This window comes from Bombus fervidus, chromosome 1, assembly GCF_041682495.2.
Source record: "Bombus fervidus isolate BK054 chromosome 1, iyBomFerv1, whole genome shotgun sequence".
In the NCBI taxonomy this organism is placed as follows: domain Eukaryota; kingdom Metazoa; phylum Arthropoda; class Insecta; order Hymenoptera; family Apidae; genus Bombus; species Bombus fervidus.
In genome coordinates this window covers 24,051,808-24,068,206 of record NC_091517.1, presented here as the reverse complement: position 1 = coordinate 24,068,206, position 16,399 = coordinate 24,051,808, and the positions used below count along the sequence as shown (strand labels likewise).

At 40.1% G+C, this 16,399-nt stretch overlaps 1 protein-coding gene across 1 annotated transcript; it reads left to right on the top strand.

Annotated features, from left to right (window-relative positions):
- Nucleotides 1-2,185: 2,185 nt before the first annotated feature.
- Dopecr (G-protein coupled receptor DopEcR) lies at nt 2,186-13,298 on the top strand. The gene is made up of 4 exons (XM_071999939.1): nt 2,186-2,344; nt 3,251-3,470; nt 4,857-5,286; nt 5,862-13,298. The coding sequence occupies exons 1-4, from the start codon at nt 2,233-2,235 to the stop codon at nt 6,039-6,041; spliced, it is 942 nt and encodes a 313-aa protein (XP_071856040.1). The 5' UTR covers nt 2,186-2,232; the 3' UTR covers nt 6,042-13,298.
- Nucleotides 13,299-16,399: the final 3,101 nt, after the last annotated feature.

Sequence of the window (16,399 nt, the reverse complement as noted above, 5' to 3'; positions counted from 1 at the left end):
CACCGATTGTGGGGATCATCCTGCGTAACATTTGTCTTCGTACGCTGTTTAAATAGAGATTAGGAGGGCATTAGTTGAATTTACTTTGCTTACTGTCAAGAATCTCCAGTGACATAGCAACGATGAGATTCCTTTCAGTTTTCATAATAAACTATCGTGGAATAGGTTGTATCAAAACGTTTTAAGGAATTTATATCTTACGTCGGTGGAATATTTTGTCGATGATAATGTTCCGAACTGCCTTAGAATTTTGTATTTTTTATCTACAAAAAGATGATTGTTTTTTGAAATAACGTATGAAATTTAATATGAATTGTAATAATCCTCGTACAAGTTTCTAATTCATAAATTATATTAAAACAATAGGTAGGGAACGGTAGAAGCACCAACACACGCTGTGTATCATACATTTCCAAACTTCTGCCAACAGTGTTCGAACATACACGTTCCCTGAAAACGCTCTTCTAAACAACCAACTTCCTTGCCACGTTAAACAAGTCACACGACGACAAGTCGAAAGCGAAATTAAAACTTCTCCGTCGTTCGAACAAACACTACCAGACAATAGTGAACCCTCGAATCTCCATCTACTTGGAAACAACGATCAATTCCTTCGTTAGCTCGACTCGATTGGTTTGTTTTGCGTCGTCTGCGTTTAGTCGACGAAACGTCCCGAATAAAATATGTTCGGCTTTAATTCGGCGATAGTGGCCAGCCTACACGATGCTTCATAATACAGCCCTCCATTCAGGATCGACTCGGCTGAATTATGAATGGCGGTCGATAGCAAGAGGGAGGACGCTTGTACTGACCATGCGAGTTTCACCTGGCTTACGTGGCCCTCGCAAGAATGTGTATGAAAAAGAAACGACTATCGACGTTGGGATTGCGCCTCTTTTTGCCTTCCCATCGCGACCGTTATTCGAGCAATCTACCGTCCGGGATACGATCAAACCGCCCCGCCCTTCAAATATGTAAGCCGACCCTATGATTAGAAATGGAGACTTCGTGTGCTTGTATAGAAGATGATCTGGAGTGAAATTTTCCGCTATAAACACAACGTCGAGCAACGACTCGGAACGACGCGACGTCGTATATCAACAAAAAGACTGACTGCAAAGGATGTGTAACGCTGAGAAGGGACGTAATATTCTTACTGGTTGCGGTTATGGTTCACTACGAGTGCGAGATAGTGCGTGATGTCTCGTAGCGTTTCTTCCTCCGTTTCTTATTGTTCTTCCAGCGAAGAAGGACCCCTTTATTAATATTTATCAGTGGATTATTGGAATAAGGATGAGGTTTTATCCAAGACCGCAGGATATTTTTGTCGTCGTTTATTATTGGTAAATCTTTCTTCATCTTTGCGGCTGTACCGATTGCCAGAATGTCTTGATTACGTTATACTCGAAAGGAATCGAGCGTTTCTAGCTTCGATGTACGTTGCGCTTATTCGTTAGATCGTTACGAAACCCGATAATTCCAATTTGACTGCAGTGAACCGTATTTCTTCAAAAAAACCACCGTATCCACTTTTACTCAGCGAATATTCACTTCCTCCTCTTTTTCCTCGAACGTCTGATTAACACCGATGCACGAACTATAACTCGCTTCTTTTCCTCGATTCACCCATTTTACATCTAATCGAATCGCGCTATTACATATACAAGATACGAAGATCATCGCGTGTCTTCAGCTCGCAAAATGTCGAATATGGCAGCATTTCTCATAAATCTCCCGCGGGTCTCACGAATCAGAGTACTTCGTTATTCGGCTCGTCGTTCATCCCATCGGATCGTACGCATCGGTCACTTCACCGACATATTACATCGTCATCGTTCTCGTCGCAGTCATCAACATTCTCCTATCGCACCTCGTGATACTCCCGTAAATTAAAAACGAGGCGTCAGCTATTTCTACTCTCTGCTTGCAGCAATATAGCTATATCGATCCTCCATCAAGATCGTCGAAGTTACGAGGTCTTTAGAGAAGGTACGTTCGTGTAAAGATCTCGGCGAAAGTTTGTCATTTGCTGGTGGAGGATTTGACAGCCTGCGGCAGGGCAGGTCTCGAGGCGAAGAAAGGAGAAGGCAGGAAGCGGAGGTGAAACCAGGTACAATCTACCAGGAAGGCCTAGCGCCTGGCTGTTTAGTGGCTGTTGACAAAGGCGTGGGGGGGTGACGGGTAACAGCACCTAAGGGCGGGTGGGGGGATGCAGCTCGAAAGGGTGGCGGCATGGAGGAGCCCTCGCTGGAGGCTCTCATGCAGGCGGGCCTCATCTTCGTGGTCGGTGTCGCCATCATCTTCTCGAATCTCCTCATCATCGCCACCTACCTTAATTTCCGTGGTAAGTGCCGTAACATGCTTCAACTAGACTCCGAATTTTTACACATTTATTAACGCTGCAACTACCAAATCTGTAATCTGTAAAATGGCAAGATTTTAGACATTTTTAACAGATTTCACGAATTTGTTTTAAAACTAATTACGTCGGGCTTTTTTTTTTCTTTTCTTAGATGGTCTTATGAATTGAATTAAAGAAACAAAAATATTATTGAATTATGTTATTACTAAATGTATATATTTATACATAATATTTATTGTGTATATATTTACACAATAAATTATGTTAATTACTAAATATATATATATATAAAAGTATAAAAGTCGTAAATGCATGGTTAGAGTAAGATATTTGGAACGAATATTAGATATTCATCTTGTTATGCAATTTTACATAAAAAGATAACATGCCTACCAACATGCCTATCACGAAAGTGACTTGCGTAAACGTTTTGTTAAAACATATTTCCAGTTTAAAATACAAAAGCAACGTAACAGGCTTAATCATCTATGAAAACGTCGTTATATATTTCTAAAATCGTTAATTCGTTAATATATCGGATGAAAACTGCGGCGATCTTTTACTTGTCCGATAAAATATTAGAACGCTTTATTGCGTGCGCTTAAAAGAAATTTTTGCATATAATCAATTAACTAACACAACAGCGAAATTTAATCGTACTAGTATTTTATATATTTTATACGTGATTTCGTAATATTACCCTGGCAATCGGTGTTGCAATGACTCGTAGTTTCTTTGTCGCTGTGGGTTTCTTTTAATTGCCTGTCCCGGTGACCCTGTCGCCGCGGGAAAAACGAAAAAAACAATAAAAACTGTAACATTCGGTGAAACCCGACCGTTTGGTGATTCACACTCGAGGTAAATACAAATGAGAATCACACCGCATAGGTCCCTCCGAGGTGATAAACTACTACTTGCTATCTCTCGCTTCGGCGGACCTTCTTTGTGGTCTGCTGGTGGTTCCGCTCTCGGTGTATCCAGCGTTGGTACGACGATGGGTCTATGGGGACGTCGTGTGTCGTCTCGTTGGCTATTTGGAGGTTACTCTCTGGGCGGTATCTGTTTACACCTTCATGTGGATTTCTGTGGATCGGTATTTGGCCATCAGGTACGTAAAATTCAATGGTAAAATATTCTCTTTCCGTATCGACTGATAAAATCTAAATAAATCTAGAAATCTGTAAGATCTAGAAATATTATGGAATTTTTTACTTTGCAACTTTTCTCTTTTTTTTTTTTTTCTTTTTATTAGTATTCTTTAAAACGACAAGTAGCATTTGAAAAGAATATCGGATAAATAACTTTAACTTTTAACGTTCGTCTGATATTCAAAAAGGTGGATATAACGATGAAAGTTTTTACATCTTCTCTACGTGTAGAACGTAATACATACATATACCTTGAGTACGCGATTAGATGGTAGGTTTTGTATCCTTAGATATACAGTTGAAAGTATATAAATTCGAGTTCACGGTATATATATCAACGAAAAGAATACGATAATCTTGATATTCCTTATAATCTACAATGGCTTTATCGTTTATTAGCCTAACAGATTCGTAACACAGTAATATAGGTCTAAGATGGAGCGATAACCGATGTCAAGATTATAGGTAAACTAAAATCTAGACAACCTTCAACAACCTTTCTAATTCATTTCGCCTACATCTTCGATCAACAACTTACATTGCACTACTTACTGTTGTATATTTATAATAATCGTCCACCTACATTATTCGTTGGAACGCAAAGTCTGTATCCTCGACCTTTCATTTCTCTATCACAAACTCAAGTGTAACCTCTAACTTTTCGATCTACACTCATGTTCATAAGTATTGGAATACTTATTACGACAAGTAGGCGAAACCTAAATAGTTATTAGAAACTTTATTTTATTCGAAACTTTGCAATATAAAAAATCTGTTGTTGTAAGTCAAATATATGAATATCATCAATTACAGATTGAAAGTTAATTAAAAATCATAAATTGGACGATGGCGCTCTAACTTATTAACATATATTAGTGCATTATTTTTCATTTTACTTGTTATTTTTCCATTCCATGCATTCGCGAACCAGATACAAATTTCACGAAACCATTCTCTTTCCTATTTAATACGTTGAACATTTTCTCGATAAAATCTCAAACATCGTAGAATTGTGCGTGTTAATATACTACTAATTCGTTATTGATAATTCTTATCACTCTTGCAAATAACTTTGACAGATCTTTCTCCGTATTCTAAATTTGCCCTGCACGAATAAATAATTTTGGTCGATTAATCATTTCCCTAATAACTTGGGTCAATTTACTAATTGGGACTTGGGTCACAGTTTATGCGAGATCAGCAGATATCCTGATACTTGTGAACACAAATGGAACGTACTAAAACGTTTTAACTTGTCAAAGCATAACTTTGCAGGTACAGAGGTTTAGCTGGAAACGTTTTCCATTCGTACGAGTATTAACTAACAGAACGATTCGGTTTCACAGGAAACCATTGCGATACGAGACCGTGCAGACGAAAACCCGATGCCAGTGCTGGATGGTCTTCACGTGGATCAGCGTGGCGATGATGTGCTGTCCGCCCCTCCTAGGTTTCCAAAAGCCGATTTTCGACCGGGAGGCGTTCATCTGTATGCTCGATTGGGGCAACATGGCTGCTTACACCATCACACTGTCGATCCTCGTGCTAGGCCCATCGGTCATCACCATCGTCTACACTTATTGCTACATCTTCACGATGATGAGACGACTAAAATCCGGCGTACTGATTCACGACAAGGAGTACGCGACCGCGCTCTCGGAAAACTTGAGCAATCCGAGTCATATCATGTCCTTTGTCCTGGTGATGACTTTTTGGATGTCCTGGGCACCGTATGCCGGTCTCCGGATATACGCTGTCGTTAACGGACCGCCGCAGGTAATTTAAATGTCGCTCTCTCTTTCTTCCTCTCTGTGTGTGCGAATGCAGCGAAATATAGGGGAAAGGTCAGTCTCGACGTGTTCATACGAGACATTGTGAATTTCGTCTCGCTTTTAGACGTTTCGAGAGTTATAGCTTGCCTTTAAATATAGAGTTTTAGAATAAAGGTTTGGCGTTATATCGATATTTTTTTATGTATGTTGGTCTTTTTTTTACGTAGTCTGTATGTTCTTTTTGCATTGTTTTCTGCTTGTAAAGAGAGATGAAAATAATATTTTTGGCTTTGATCGAAGTTCAGGTTTCATTAACACGTTCGTTGCTAATGATGCATACGTTACATCGATTCTATCGTTTTATTTAAATTCGATACAATTCTACTGGAGCAATTATTGCGTTTGTGCGTTTGCGAGAAGAATTCTCAGCGTTCGTTAAATAATATTGCGCGCTCTTTTCGTTCTCGTATAACAAGCTCTCGATATAACACGACGCAGACTTTCGCCGTGTAAGGAAGGCCCGTATCGCGATATTTAAATTACTTTTACAATTCACAGATGTTAATGTTTACGCTGCAGGTGCCGTTTCTCCATTTCGCAGTAGTGTGGTTGGGGGTGACGAACAGTTTCTGGAAAGCGGTGGTCCTTGGTACCCTGAGCCCGCAGTTTCGACTAGCGGCTCGTGTGCTCTGTCTGACGTTGTGCTGCCGGCACAGACGACTTCCGCCGGAGCTGCTCGGCCTCGACGACGACGATTAAAAGCCAAACGCCTACGAGAACAAGAGGGGAAACGCTTTCCTTTTGCGCGCGAACGTTCTAGAACACGCGCCCCATTCTTAGAGCATCGCTTTTCATCTCTCGGTATTCGAGGTCGTTTCTTGCATCCGCTACCGTTCTCTCCGAGTTTCCTTCGAAGGCTGAGACTGAGATTCTTTGTTCCGAAAAGCGCCACCACGAGTAAGTCGCGCGATCAATCTGGTCGCGTCTCAAAATGCGGAATAAATTTCAGGGAACTAGTAAAAGAAAAATGATTTTTCACCAACGAACTTCTTCGATGAGCGCCAAACTTTTCTGCCTCGAAAGAAGAATACTTTCTCTTCGGTCGCTTTTTCTTTGCAAATGATCGTTCCTTAGAGTCTCTGGATATTTATCCGATCCATCTATTTTCCGTTTCGCGTGGACGCGATTCGATTAAGACTATTGCTTTCTGTTTCTCTTTCCGCGCCACGGGAGACGAATTATTCCTAGCCGAACACGATTGATCGGCCAAGTACAATAAAGTAAATCTCTCCGTAATATCAACGAGCAATCAAGCGCCACGATAATAAACCGAAACTTCGAAGACTAAGATTTTTGCTAACTGAATTACCTTTTACCGTTAAATCAGTTCGTCTCGATCCAAACCGTCAAACCGCGTGTAATTAAGAACCTAACAAACCGTTAAGACGATTAGAGAAAAAGATGTTAAGAAAATTAAGTGGTCGAAAAAACGAGAAACTTGTCTGACCAAGGCACGTGGTCGTTTCTTCGTCAAAACGCATATTCGAATTATTTAAAGAAACTGTTAGGGTATTGCTTTTTCTATACGATTTCCATTTAAATATAATCGATTATACGTATATACACGTATATACATATACAGATGTGTACGTGTCTGTTATTAAAAGATTCCACGTTATCGACGAAACGTGGGAACGAGCGTGATGTAAGGCCGAAAGAAAGAATCGAAGCTCAGTCTGGGGCGCGTTTGTCGCGCGATCAAGATCCTCGAAAGGGACGCGATCCTCGTGGACGAATCGTCGATCGAACATTCACAACGGACGACATTCTGTTCGTTTTGGCGACGGTTCGCTCGACACTGATCGTTACAGTCCGGATTAATTAAATCGGAGATGCCCTGTTTATCTACTTTTTGCTTTTTTCCTTCTCGAGGAACGCTCTCGAAAGTCGACGAAACGCGGAGAACTCTCTCGCGCGTTCCTCTCCTCTCGGTGGTTTCAGGAGAGCGTTCTCGGAAAACTAATCGTTGCCTATATCTACGTGGTAAGATCACGCTCAAACACAATTATCTTAGCGAGTCGCGATAAAATAACGTGTAAACGTATAACACGAGGACGAGCGAGCAGTCGCTTGCGATCGCGTAACATTCTACGCGATTACGAAACTAAAATCGATCGAAGGGTGATGCGAAGGGAAGATGATTAAGCAGGCGAACACAAAATACAAGAGAACACTAGGTCAATTAACGGAGATGCCTCTACGAATGCGACGCCGCGTCAATCTGCGCGCCCGTAGAACGCCCATGTGAAACGAAAACTCGCGGACGGGATTTCGATCGCGACGGTTATACGCTTTTTTTAACGCGCTTCCTCCTCTACTCGGCCTCGCGATCGGCCTCCCTTCCACTCTCTCTTTCTCGTTTTTAATCAAACTTGGGCTGACACGCTTTACTTTTTCTTCTCTTTCGAATTCCTTCTCTCGCGCCTAGTTGTTAAATCCTCTCGCAAGTTTCTGTGGTTTTAATTTTGTACGAACATAATTCCATCGAAATCGAACGGTTTTATTTAAAGTAATTTCCATAATTATTAGCGAATCGTCGCAGAGAATATTTCTAAGTACCTCCTTTTCGTTCTAATATTTCCTTCGGTTTGAACAAACTGGAAGCTTCTATTCGCTCACTTTTCACAGGTACATTACACGACACAGCTGATATCTCTTAAACGATCGTATCTTGTCGTTTGTATGTGATTTTTAGCAGTTATTCCTTTGGTGGAAGGCAAACCTCCTTGTTGGAGAAGAAAACGAATAGGAAGACTCGATTCGCTGGATTGTGACTCGTTTTACAGCGCGATTCTAGATCTGCTTCTGAAAGTGAGGGAATTGCGGAGTTGGAAACTCGATTATCGAGCGTGAAATTCAAGCAGGGACGTGTTTCCATCATACGGGATCGAATTTCAATTAAAATGGTAATCAAACTTTCACCAACGGCACGTTACGAAATTCTGGCCGCCGACGGAAGCAATAAATGCGCGAGATTAATCGAATGGAAGTACAAGAAACTGCGAGAGAGCCGTGAACACGGGTTGAAGGAAACAACGTCGTTATATAGTTGTCGGATCGTGGATCGTGTTAAACTTAAATCGCCATTATTTCATTTTCCGGTCAAACCGTCGTCGCGTCATGGGCCGTTCGCTGCGAAAATCTAATTTAAAACTCGCCCCCGTTTCTTACTCAAAGGGAAATCGGCCGACACGAAACGCAACGCGATCCAACCGGGTAAAAACTTGGCGAAAACCGTTTCCCGTGGGTGGAGAGAAAGCAACGGCTATTAATAAAACGCGAGATTCATTTATAAACCTGGCCATTTCTATAGCGAATAAAGTCCACTGTTCGAGTACCGCGGTTACGAATGTTTCACGGCTTCGCAGCTTTTATATAACGGAACTTCCCGCGACGTTTCCGTCATGGCGATATTTATGCCTCAACAGTGTGCGTGTTATACGTAATTGGCGATGAAAAGGTGCGTGTAATTAACCGTTTCGTTAAGCGGAATATCGCGGATATCCTACGACGGTTTAAATTGAATTCAGAAATAAATTGTATATCGAACAGAGTAATTTGACGCGGGTAAAAGTTCCGCGCTTTTAGTTTCGTATCTTATTTCGTTATTGCATATTCTTTAGCTGGTCTACAGTGGCGATATTTGATCATTGAAAAAGTGAATATATGAAAAAAGAAGGAATAAAATTCGTAACACTTGGATCGAACAACTACGTGTCGCTCGAAAGTTAATTAGCGTCACTTAAAAGTTACAGGCTATTCATCGATTTCTACGTATGTATGTTCTCAAGGTTTAGAATGTTCTCAGAAGCAGATATAGCATCGGTTGAATAGTGAGTTTTTATTACGCGTCTGATCGTACAGCGAAGGAAGAAGGATCATGCGTTGAATTGCACGCTTCGTACCTACTTCGTACAAATGATCTAAATTTTAACAAGTACGAGAAACGAAACTAAAGAAAAAAGAGAGAGAGAGAGAGAGAAAAAAAAAAGCACAGCAAAATATTGTTCCCGCTACGCTCCAAAAAGCGATGCTCACGCGCAAGCAAGTGGGCAAGGTCCTGAGATTTCTCGAATGGTGAACGTTAACCCTTTAAAGAAGAAATCCAATACGCAAATCGGTGTCTAGAAAGTCTCAGCTTCTACTCTATTTTTTACTCTAGACTTCGTGTTTTATTAAACTATAAGGCTCTTCTAATAAATAAATCGTAAGCGGACGCCCCGGTCGGGGCTATGAATACCATTAGATGCGCGACGGTAATTTATCGTGCCATTTTGATATACCAAGCTATAAGTTAAAGGGTTAAGGTGCCCGGAAGTGCTCTGAGAACGCAGATGTTAAGGTGCGGAGCGTCGAAACGTTCTTTCGATAATTTACCATCGCTAATGCGTCACATCGATGGAATTATTAAACGGAATTATGGCCATTATACGATGGAACGAGAAATTTATCGTTGAAACGAATTGAAAATAACGAGAGTACGGTTCGACGATGTTCTCTGATGTTAAGATATCTTAACTATAGAACCGAATCAAAGCAAATTTTGGGCTACGTTATAGTTGAAACTTTAGCTATGTAAAACAGCACCCCGGCTAAAATGCAACAAGATAAAAAGCGACGCGATGCCAATCTCTTTGTTAATTGCCGGCTCGTTGATCGTTCGACGATTGTTTGACAAATTTTAACGATTGTTACGCGACGTGTATCGTCGTTAATTGTTTACCACGAACGAGCAACGTGTCACGCGAGTTATTTATCAGTGCGATGAGTCACGGTATCGATATTCACCGTTCTTCCGAGTATATCTGTTGCGAAGAACACCGATGAATCCTAATTAAGATTTATCCTAAGGATACACACGTCCATCCCTGTTTGAAGATCAAAAGCACTTGCGAATTTTTACCTGTTCACGACAACGAAGTATTTTTCGAACGAACTCGCTTCGTTCGCGCTTCATTCGAATGCTTTGTATAACTCGCGAAGTCAAAGCAATAACAAGCGGTACGATATAGCGTTGATTTAAAGCAGTTAAACGATTAATTCCTTTCTAACGATGAAAATGAGTTAAGGAGGTAATCGTGAAAGAGGCTACCGTCACCCGTCGTATTGTTAATAATTCCAATAAAATTGATTGAACAAAAACGCAACAGTTTCTTCTGTGTTTCGTTTCTTTTCGTTTCGTTTCGCGAGATGCTTTTATTTCTGTGTAATGTTTGCGCAAGTTGTTTAGCCGGGGTTGATCGTGGCGCATAAATGTAAAAAGGAAAGAAAAGAAGAACGAAGAAAATGTTATATGATTTTGCTCCGAATGTATCTTCGTGAATGTATGTACATATTAGATCGCGCATGCCACGATTCTTTCGTCCAGATCCATCGTTACACGCTTTAAACTTTTACGATGCAACGTCTCGGGTGCACGCCGACACAGGGATGAGCGCCCACCTGGCCCGAATGAATGTTTCTTCCGCGATCAGCCAATTCCATCGAGTGGCCACCGTATTCATCTTCATGGTGTCGACGGACATTCATTTGGTAAAAAGAATTCTGGAAATTCTAAACTGCTTTCAATGGGTTTTGCGACGGTGAAGTTCTTTTGCTTTTTGGAAGAACGTTCGATGTAATTGTTTAAACGTTATTTAAACGCGAAATGACTATTTGAGCTGAGATAATGCTTATAAATATTTATTTGAACTTGAACGTATCGTTATGTTAAGCCTGTCTGTTATTTCATTTACGAAATGTTTATGAATTTTAATGTACTTAAAATTCTATTATACTTCTATTACGTATAAGATGAAGTTAAGCGTAGAAGATTTCCCAAACATTTTACTAAGCTCGACAATATCTCTTTTTCATATCAACTTTGATAGACTTATTTAAACATGTTGTTTCTAATATTCATTTTCTTATTTAAAAAAAAAAAAGGATAATATGTGAACTTCCAAATTAAAGTTATCTTAATGACGAATGAAATAATCCGTTTCGTTAAAATATATTTTTCATTGAAATAATTATTTCAACATAGTACAGACATAGTACAGCATTTAACATTTGTACGCGATGTCTATCAAACGTTCTTCTTAACAATTATTTTGAATAGCAAACAGCTCTCTGAAACGTAAGATTTCGACAGTAGGACGCGTCCTCCCTAAAGCAGAATTTGATTACTTCGTAATGCGACACAAGAGGAGAAGTAGCAAAGCGATGGTCGCTTGAAACATTTATCAAACGGGAACACCAGTCGAAATACCAGCTTCCGGGCGTGTGTTCCATCAAAGCCGGCGTGCCACCCACGTTAGCGTGCATCCGCGAAACCGCCAAACCGAGCAGTATTAAATTCCTCAGCGATAACGAGATTCTAAATACTTTAAAGTCGCTCAAAGAGAAGGAAGGAACGAGAACGAAGCGGAGAAAGGGAATAAATCAAGCATACAGAACTGGATAAAACAAAAGGAGGAGAGAAAGAAAGAGGTAACGGTACCTGCATCTGAAAAAGAAAGATCGAAGCGTTGCTTCTTTTTCTGATTTCTTTCTCCTTTATTTCTCTTTTCTTTTTTCTTTTTCTTTTCCTCGTCTTATGATAAAAGCAACGCGGATAAAAATAACGACGAACCGAGAACGAGACGAGGATGAAAGGAAAACGCGAGATTGGTCCCTGGCAGTTTTCCGGGCGGCCTTCGTTATTGACGATTAATTACATTTTTGTACCTAGCTGCTAGTTTTGTACTAGTTTTGTAACGTACCTCACCACCGGACGTGCTGTTATTGCATATTTTAAGTGGTTGTTAAAACGGAAGGTTGATCGATCACCCACGAATGTCCGGCGTCATAATGTGGTTGTGTACGATCGATGATCGTCGCGATGCTAAACCCGCGCTGCCTTGTGTGATAAACATGACATTGGGACCTCGCGAATATTTCATTTTCATTCCGAAAGTTTTGACAGAGAAGCGAGTTTTCAACTATGGACGCTCGATACGGTCGATACTTGCGCGTTTCTTCGACCTCCATGAAACGTACTCGACGTGAAATACGAGGAAACTTGTCGATTGCGATGATCCATTGAAACTTGCTTTCTCTCTCTCTCTCTCTCTCTCGCTCTTTCTTTCGCTCTCTGTCTTTCAAAGTTGTCCTTCGAAACGATATATTTCTCTTCTGTTCGATTTCTTTCGAGTAATTGGAGTAAACGAAACGGAATAAAAAAGTAACGATATTTGGTTGATACATTGCATCGTGATTATCACACGAGACATACAGGTTGCAAAGTACAATATTATCTTGAGGTTTCACCTGACAGGCCGAGAGTGCTTTAAAGAGTCATTTCAGCGCTGCAAATGAAACATCTAAAAAGAGATAATAAAAGGTAAAGAAAAAAGAGAAGAAGCATTCTCGTTAATTAATATCCATTTATTGTTACAATAATCTATATATCTAGAACGAAAGAAGTAACTGGTTTGCGAATTTCTCGATTCTAAAAATGTTCTATTTGATCGCTGAAATACTCGATCTTGCGCGCAAGCAATCAAAAACACGAATTAACTCGCAAGAAAAACTCGTTGTTAGGATGCAAGCATGCGTTTTATTCACGCTTTGCCTGTTGTCTGTTTCAATGTTTAGATCGATCGATTTTTTCCACGCGTATCAACGAGCGCTTTCGTTAAATAAAAAGGAGAAGATATCGCGATCGTGCGTGTTGTTAACGAAGCGTTTAATTTCGCGTGCTTCCATCCTGCATGCGTTGGTAACTTGCGATCAGGACGCAGGAAACTCGAATCACGGTGGACTACGGTGCGATTCTAGTTGTCCGAGCGCAATGACGGGTGTACTACATACGTCGTGATACGAATTCGACGATAACGGTACAATATTAACGATTATTGTCCTAGCGCCATAGAATAGTAAGATGATATTCCAATAATAAATGGCGAGATCGTAGATATCGCAAATTTCACTCGATATACGACTCGGTATAACGCTTTGTATTCATTTATTCCAATATCCTTAACAAGCATCGATTACGCGATTACCGAGATTTTGATTGCGAAATTCGCTCAAATTAACGACGACTTGTATATTTGTGTGCTTCTACGTTCGTTACACGTTTCTTTTTAATAAAATGAAGTGTCATGCAATTACCAATGCAGATGTTAATTATCAAACTGTGGCTTTAAAGGAGATTCTAATTTATTCGTTATGATATTTATTCCAATCCTGTGATTTTCTCTCTACGTTATTCGTTACTATTGAGAAGATTCATCGATCAACATTGATCGTATATGCACGAACGATTTTATATACCATATAGTCCAGCTTTTTCGTACTCGATAATTTTTGCTCTATACTTTAATACGTTAATAACGATTGTTTAATAAGTATCTTTCACAAATTCTACGAAACAAGAGAGAGAACTTCGAAGAATTTTATCTACGAAAACAAAACATCCCATCTTCGAGTGAAAGACGAACTATCGAAAAAAAGTAAAAAGTTCGGAAAGTATTATTTCCATCGACGTACGATGATTCGTGAAAGTATCGCGGATATTTATCGTAGAAAATTTTCATAAATATATGTTGTGTACATCGTACGAAACTTTTTGAAATTTTACGAACATCAGAACGAGGCATGATTGTATTGGCAAAATTAAGAATAGGGTTTTTCCGCAAACGGTTGCCAGCGTACCGTTCGCGTTCATGACCTCTTTTTTCCCAGACATTGGTCAGGAAATGTAGGTCGCGCGACGTCGAAGGAACTGCTCGCCAACGTGTTACATAAATGCGCCTTAACCCCTGTGTTCGCGGCGGTCGCGCGCCATTAATATGGTCGTGGGACTGGAGTGTGTCCGTCCTGACACGGACTGGTACTACTTGCAACAGCGTACCAGTCATTAGTCAATAACGCCGACGTTAGTCGATACACGCGGTGGCCGCTGGTCCGCAATCGGCAGCACGAGGCTGGAATAGGGTCGAAAACCCCTTCCATCGAACGGCTTTCTGGAAACAGAACGATACTTGCTGGCAAACTTTTGAATTCTTGCCAGCCTCCTCCATTGTTCTCATCGACTGATCGATACTATTTTATTGCCCGCGTGTGCAAATCTTCCACGCCTCTCGGCGATTTCCTTCTCGTTGCATCTCTCAGATTCGAACGCGACGAAGCCTTTTGATTCTCTTTGATTCAATTTCGGATGATTTCTTGCCGACCGTTGCTTCGTGGCTGGCTTTGTGGAGAAGAGAAGGGAAGGTGGAAGGGTGGAGATTGATTTTTCAATTTTATCAAGGATTTTAGGATTTTATATAAATATTTTCGCAAGATAAGTTTATTTCACTATGTTTAGCTGTTGCTCTTTTGCTTTATCGTTTAGGATCGTGAAGAAATAGTTCAGGGTAAATGGAAAAATTAATTTAGACCTCGTATAGGAAAATGGCATTATGTATTGGAAAAGAAATTAGGACATACGTGGATCAAGGGCATAGATAACTTTGCAATTTACGTTTAACATGGAATATTTCTCTTTTCATATGTCATGGATTTTAATTCGTTCGTTTCATTCGCTTTGTTAAGATTTTCTACGTGCGGTGGTCTAAGAAGTTAGATGTATGTACATGACTTTGGAAGTTGCATTTCATCTGGAATCTTTTTCTTTCCAAATATCGAAATTGTGCGATAATATCGAACGATAGATTCAAGAGTATTAAATGCACTGATGGATAGTTGCAGCGTTAACAAAGGTAAGGTTTGGGATTTTACCATTACCAAAAGATGAGAGTTACGTTATAAGTCGAAAAACTGTCAGTTCACGTAATATATGAAAAATAGAAATGAAATATGTACTCTTGAAGCGTTTTAATAATCTTGTGCAATCTATGCGAGGAATGATATTATTCTGAGAATAGAAAATTTTATTCATAACTACTTGTGCAACTTCCCCTTTAATCGAGTATAAATATATTTCTTTCTAAGCGTTTCACAAACACTATTTTGTATCTCTTTTTACCCTTATTTTCGCAGTAACGTTTAGTTTTAATTCCAACCACTACTAATGTCGCGATCTTATTCTATGCTGAATCGGTAACATTGGAAACGACACCAGAACGATAAGAAAGTTTGCTACCGCCCGAGACAAAGGACGAAGAAATACATTGGCTGATAGATCTATCCTATACCCTATCTAAACATATATCTTACCCGAGCCACTGCTCATTTCCTTATCGCGATGATGGCTCCTCGCTCGATAAACCATTTATCGTAAACTTCTCGACTCTTCTTTCGAAACACTTTCTCCAGATTTCTTATCCATTTCATAAGACGTTATTTTTTATTTTATCGTTCCTCTATTGTTTACGATTATTGTTCGCCCTCTATCAGAGATACAACCGATTTTCTTCGTACATTTCATTGGTACCCTAATAATGAAACATCGATAGCATGCGAACTAACAGGCTCAAGAAGGAGTAGAGACAAAGGGGTGGCGGAAGAGAGGGACAAGGGAGCATTGTTAGCTAAGAGACTGGGTAACAGAGTTAATGTCGCATTACGGCGTTGACTGCATAAGAACGTCGGTTGTTTGAAATCGTGAAAGCGCGAAGAAACTGTGGGATAGAAATTCATCGAGATGACGGAAACCACCGAGGAAGCCAGAGTAAGCATTGACAAAAGGATTAATGTTAAATAGCCGAATAGCACGTTTGAATTTAATAGTTTCTCACAACGGGAATAATTAAAGCTAATTAGCACGGTAACGAATGGTTGCTAAGGACATAGTAAATAAGGATTCCATTTCGTACGAGCGAATTTTCGTACGAACATTTTTCTGGATATTGCTACCAACCTACCCTTAAATCTTGATTAGATAACAAACACGATATCGCAAACTTTCTAAATTTTCACTGTTGCTTCACGCGTGATTCGTTCTAAGGCTCGTGCGATTTTCATTTTATCGCATTCGTGAATCGATGTTGTTACACGTAAGAAACATACACTTTCGTATGCAAATACGAGGCAAGCTCGTATCGTTGTTCGATCAACAGATTCAGAAGATGTTCGAGATGCAACTACGA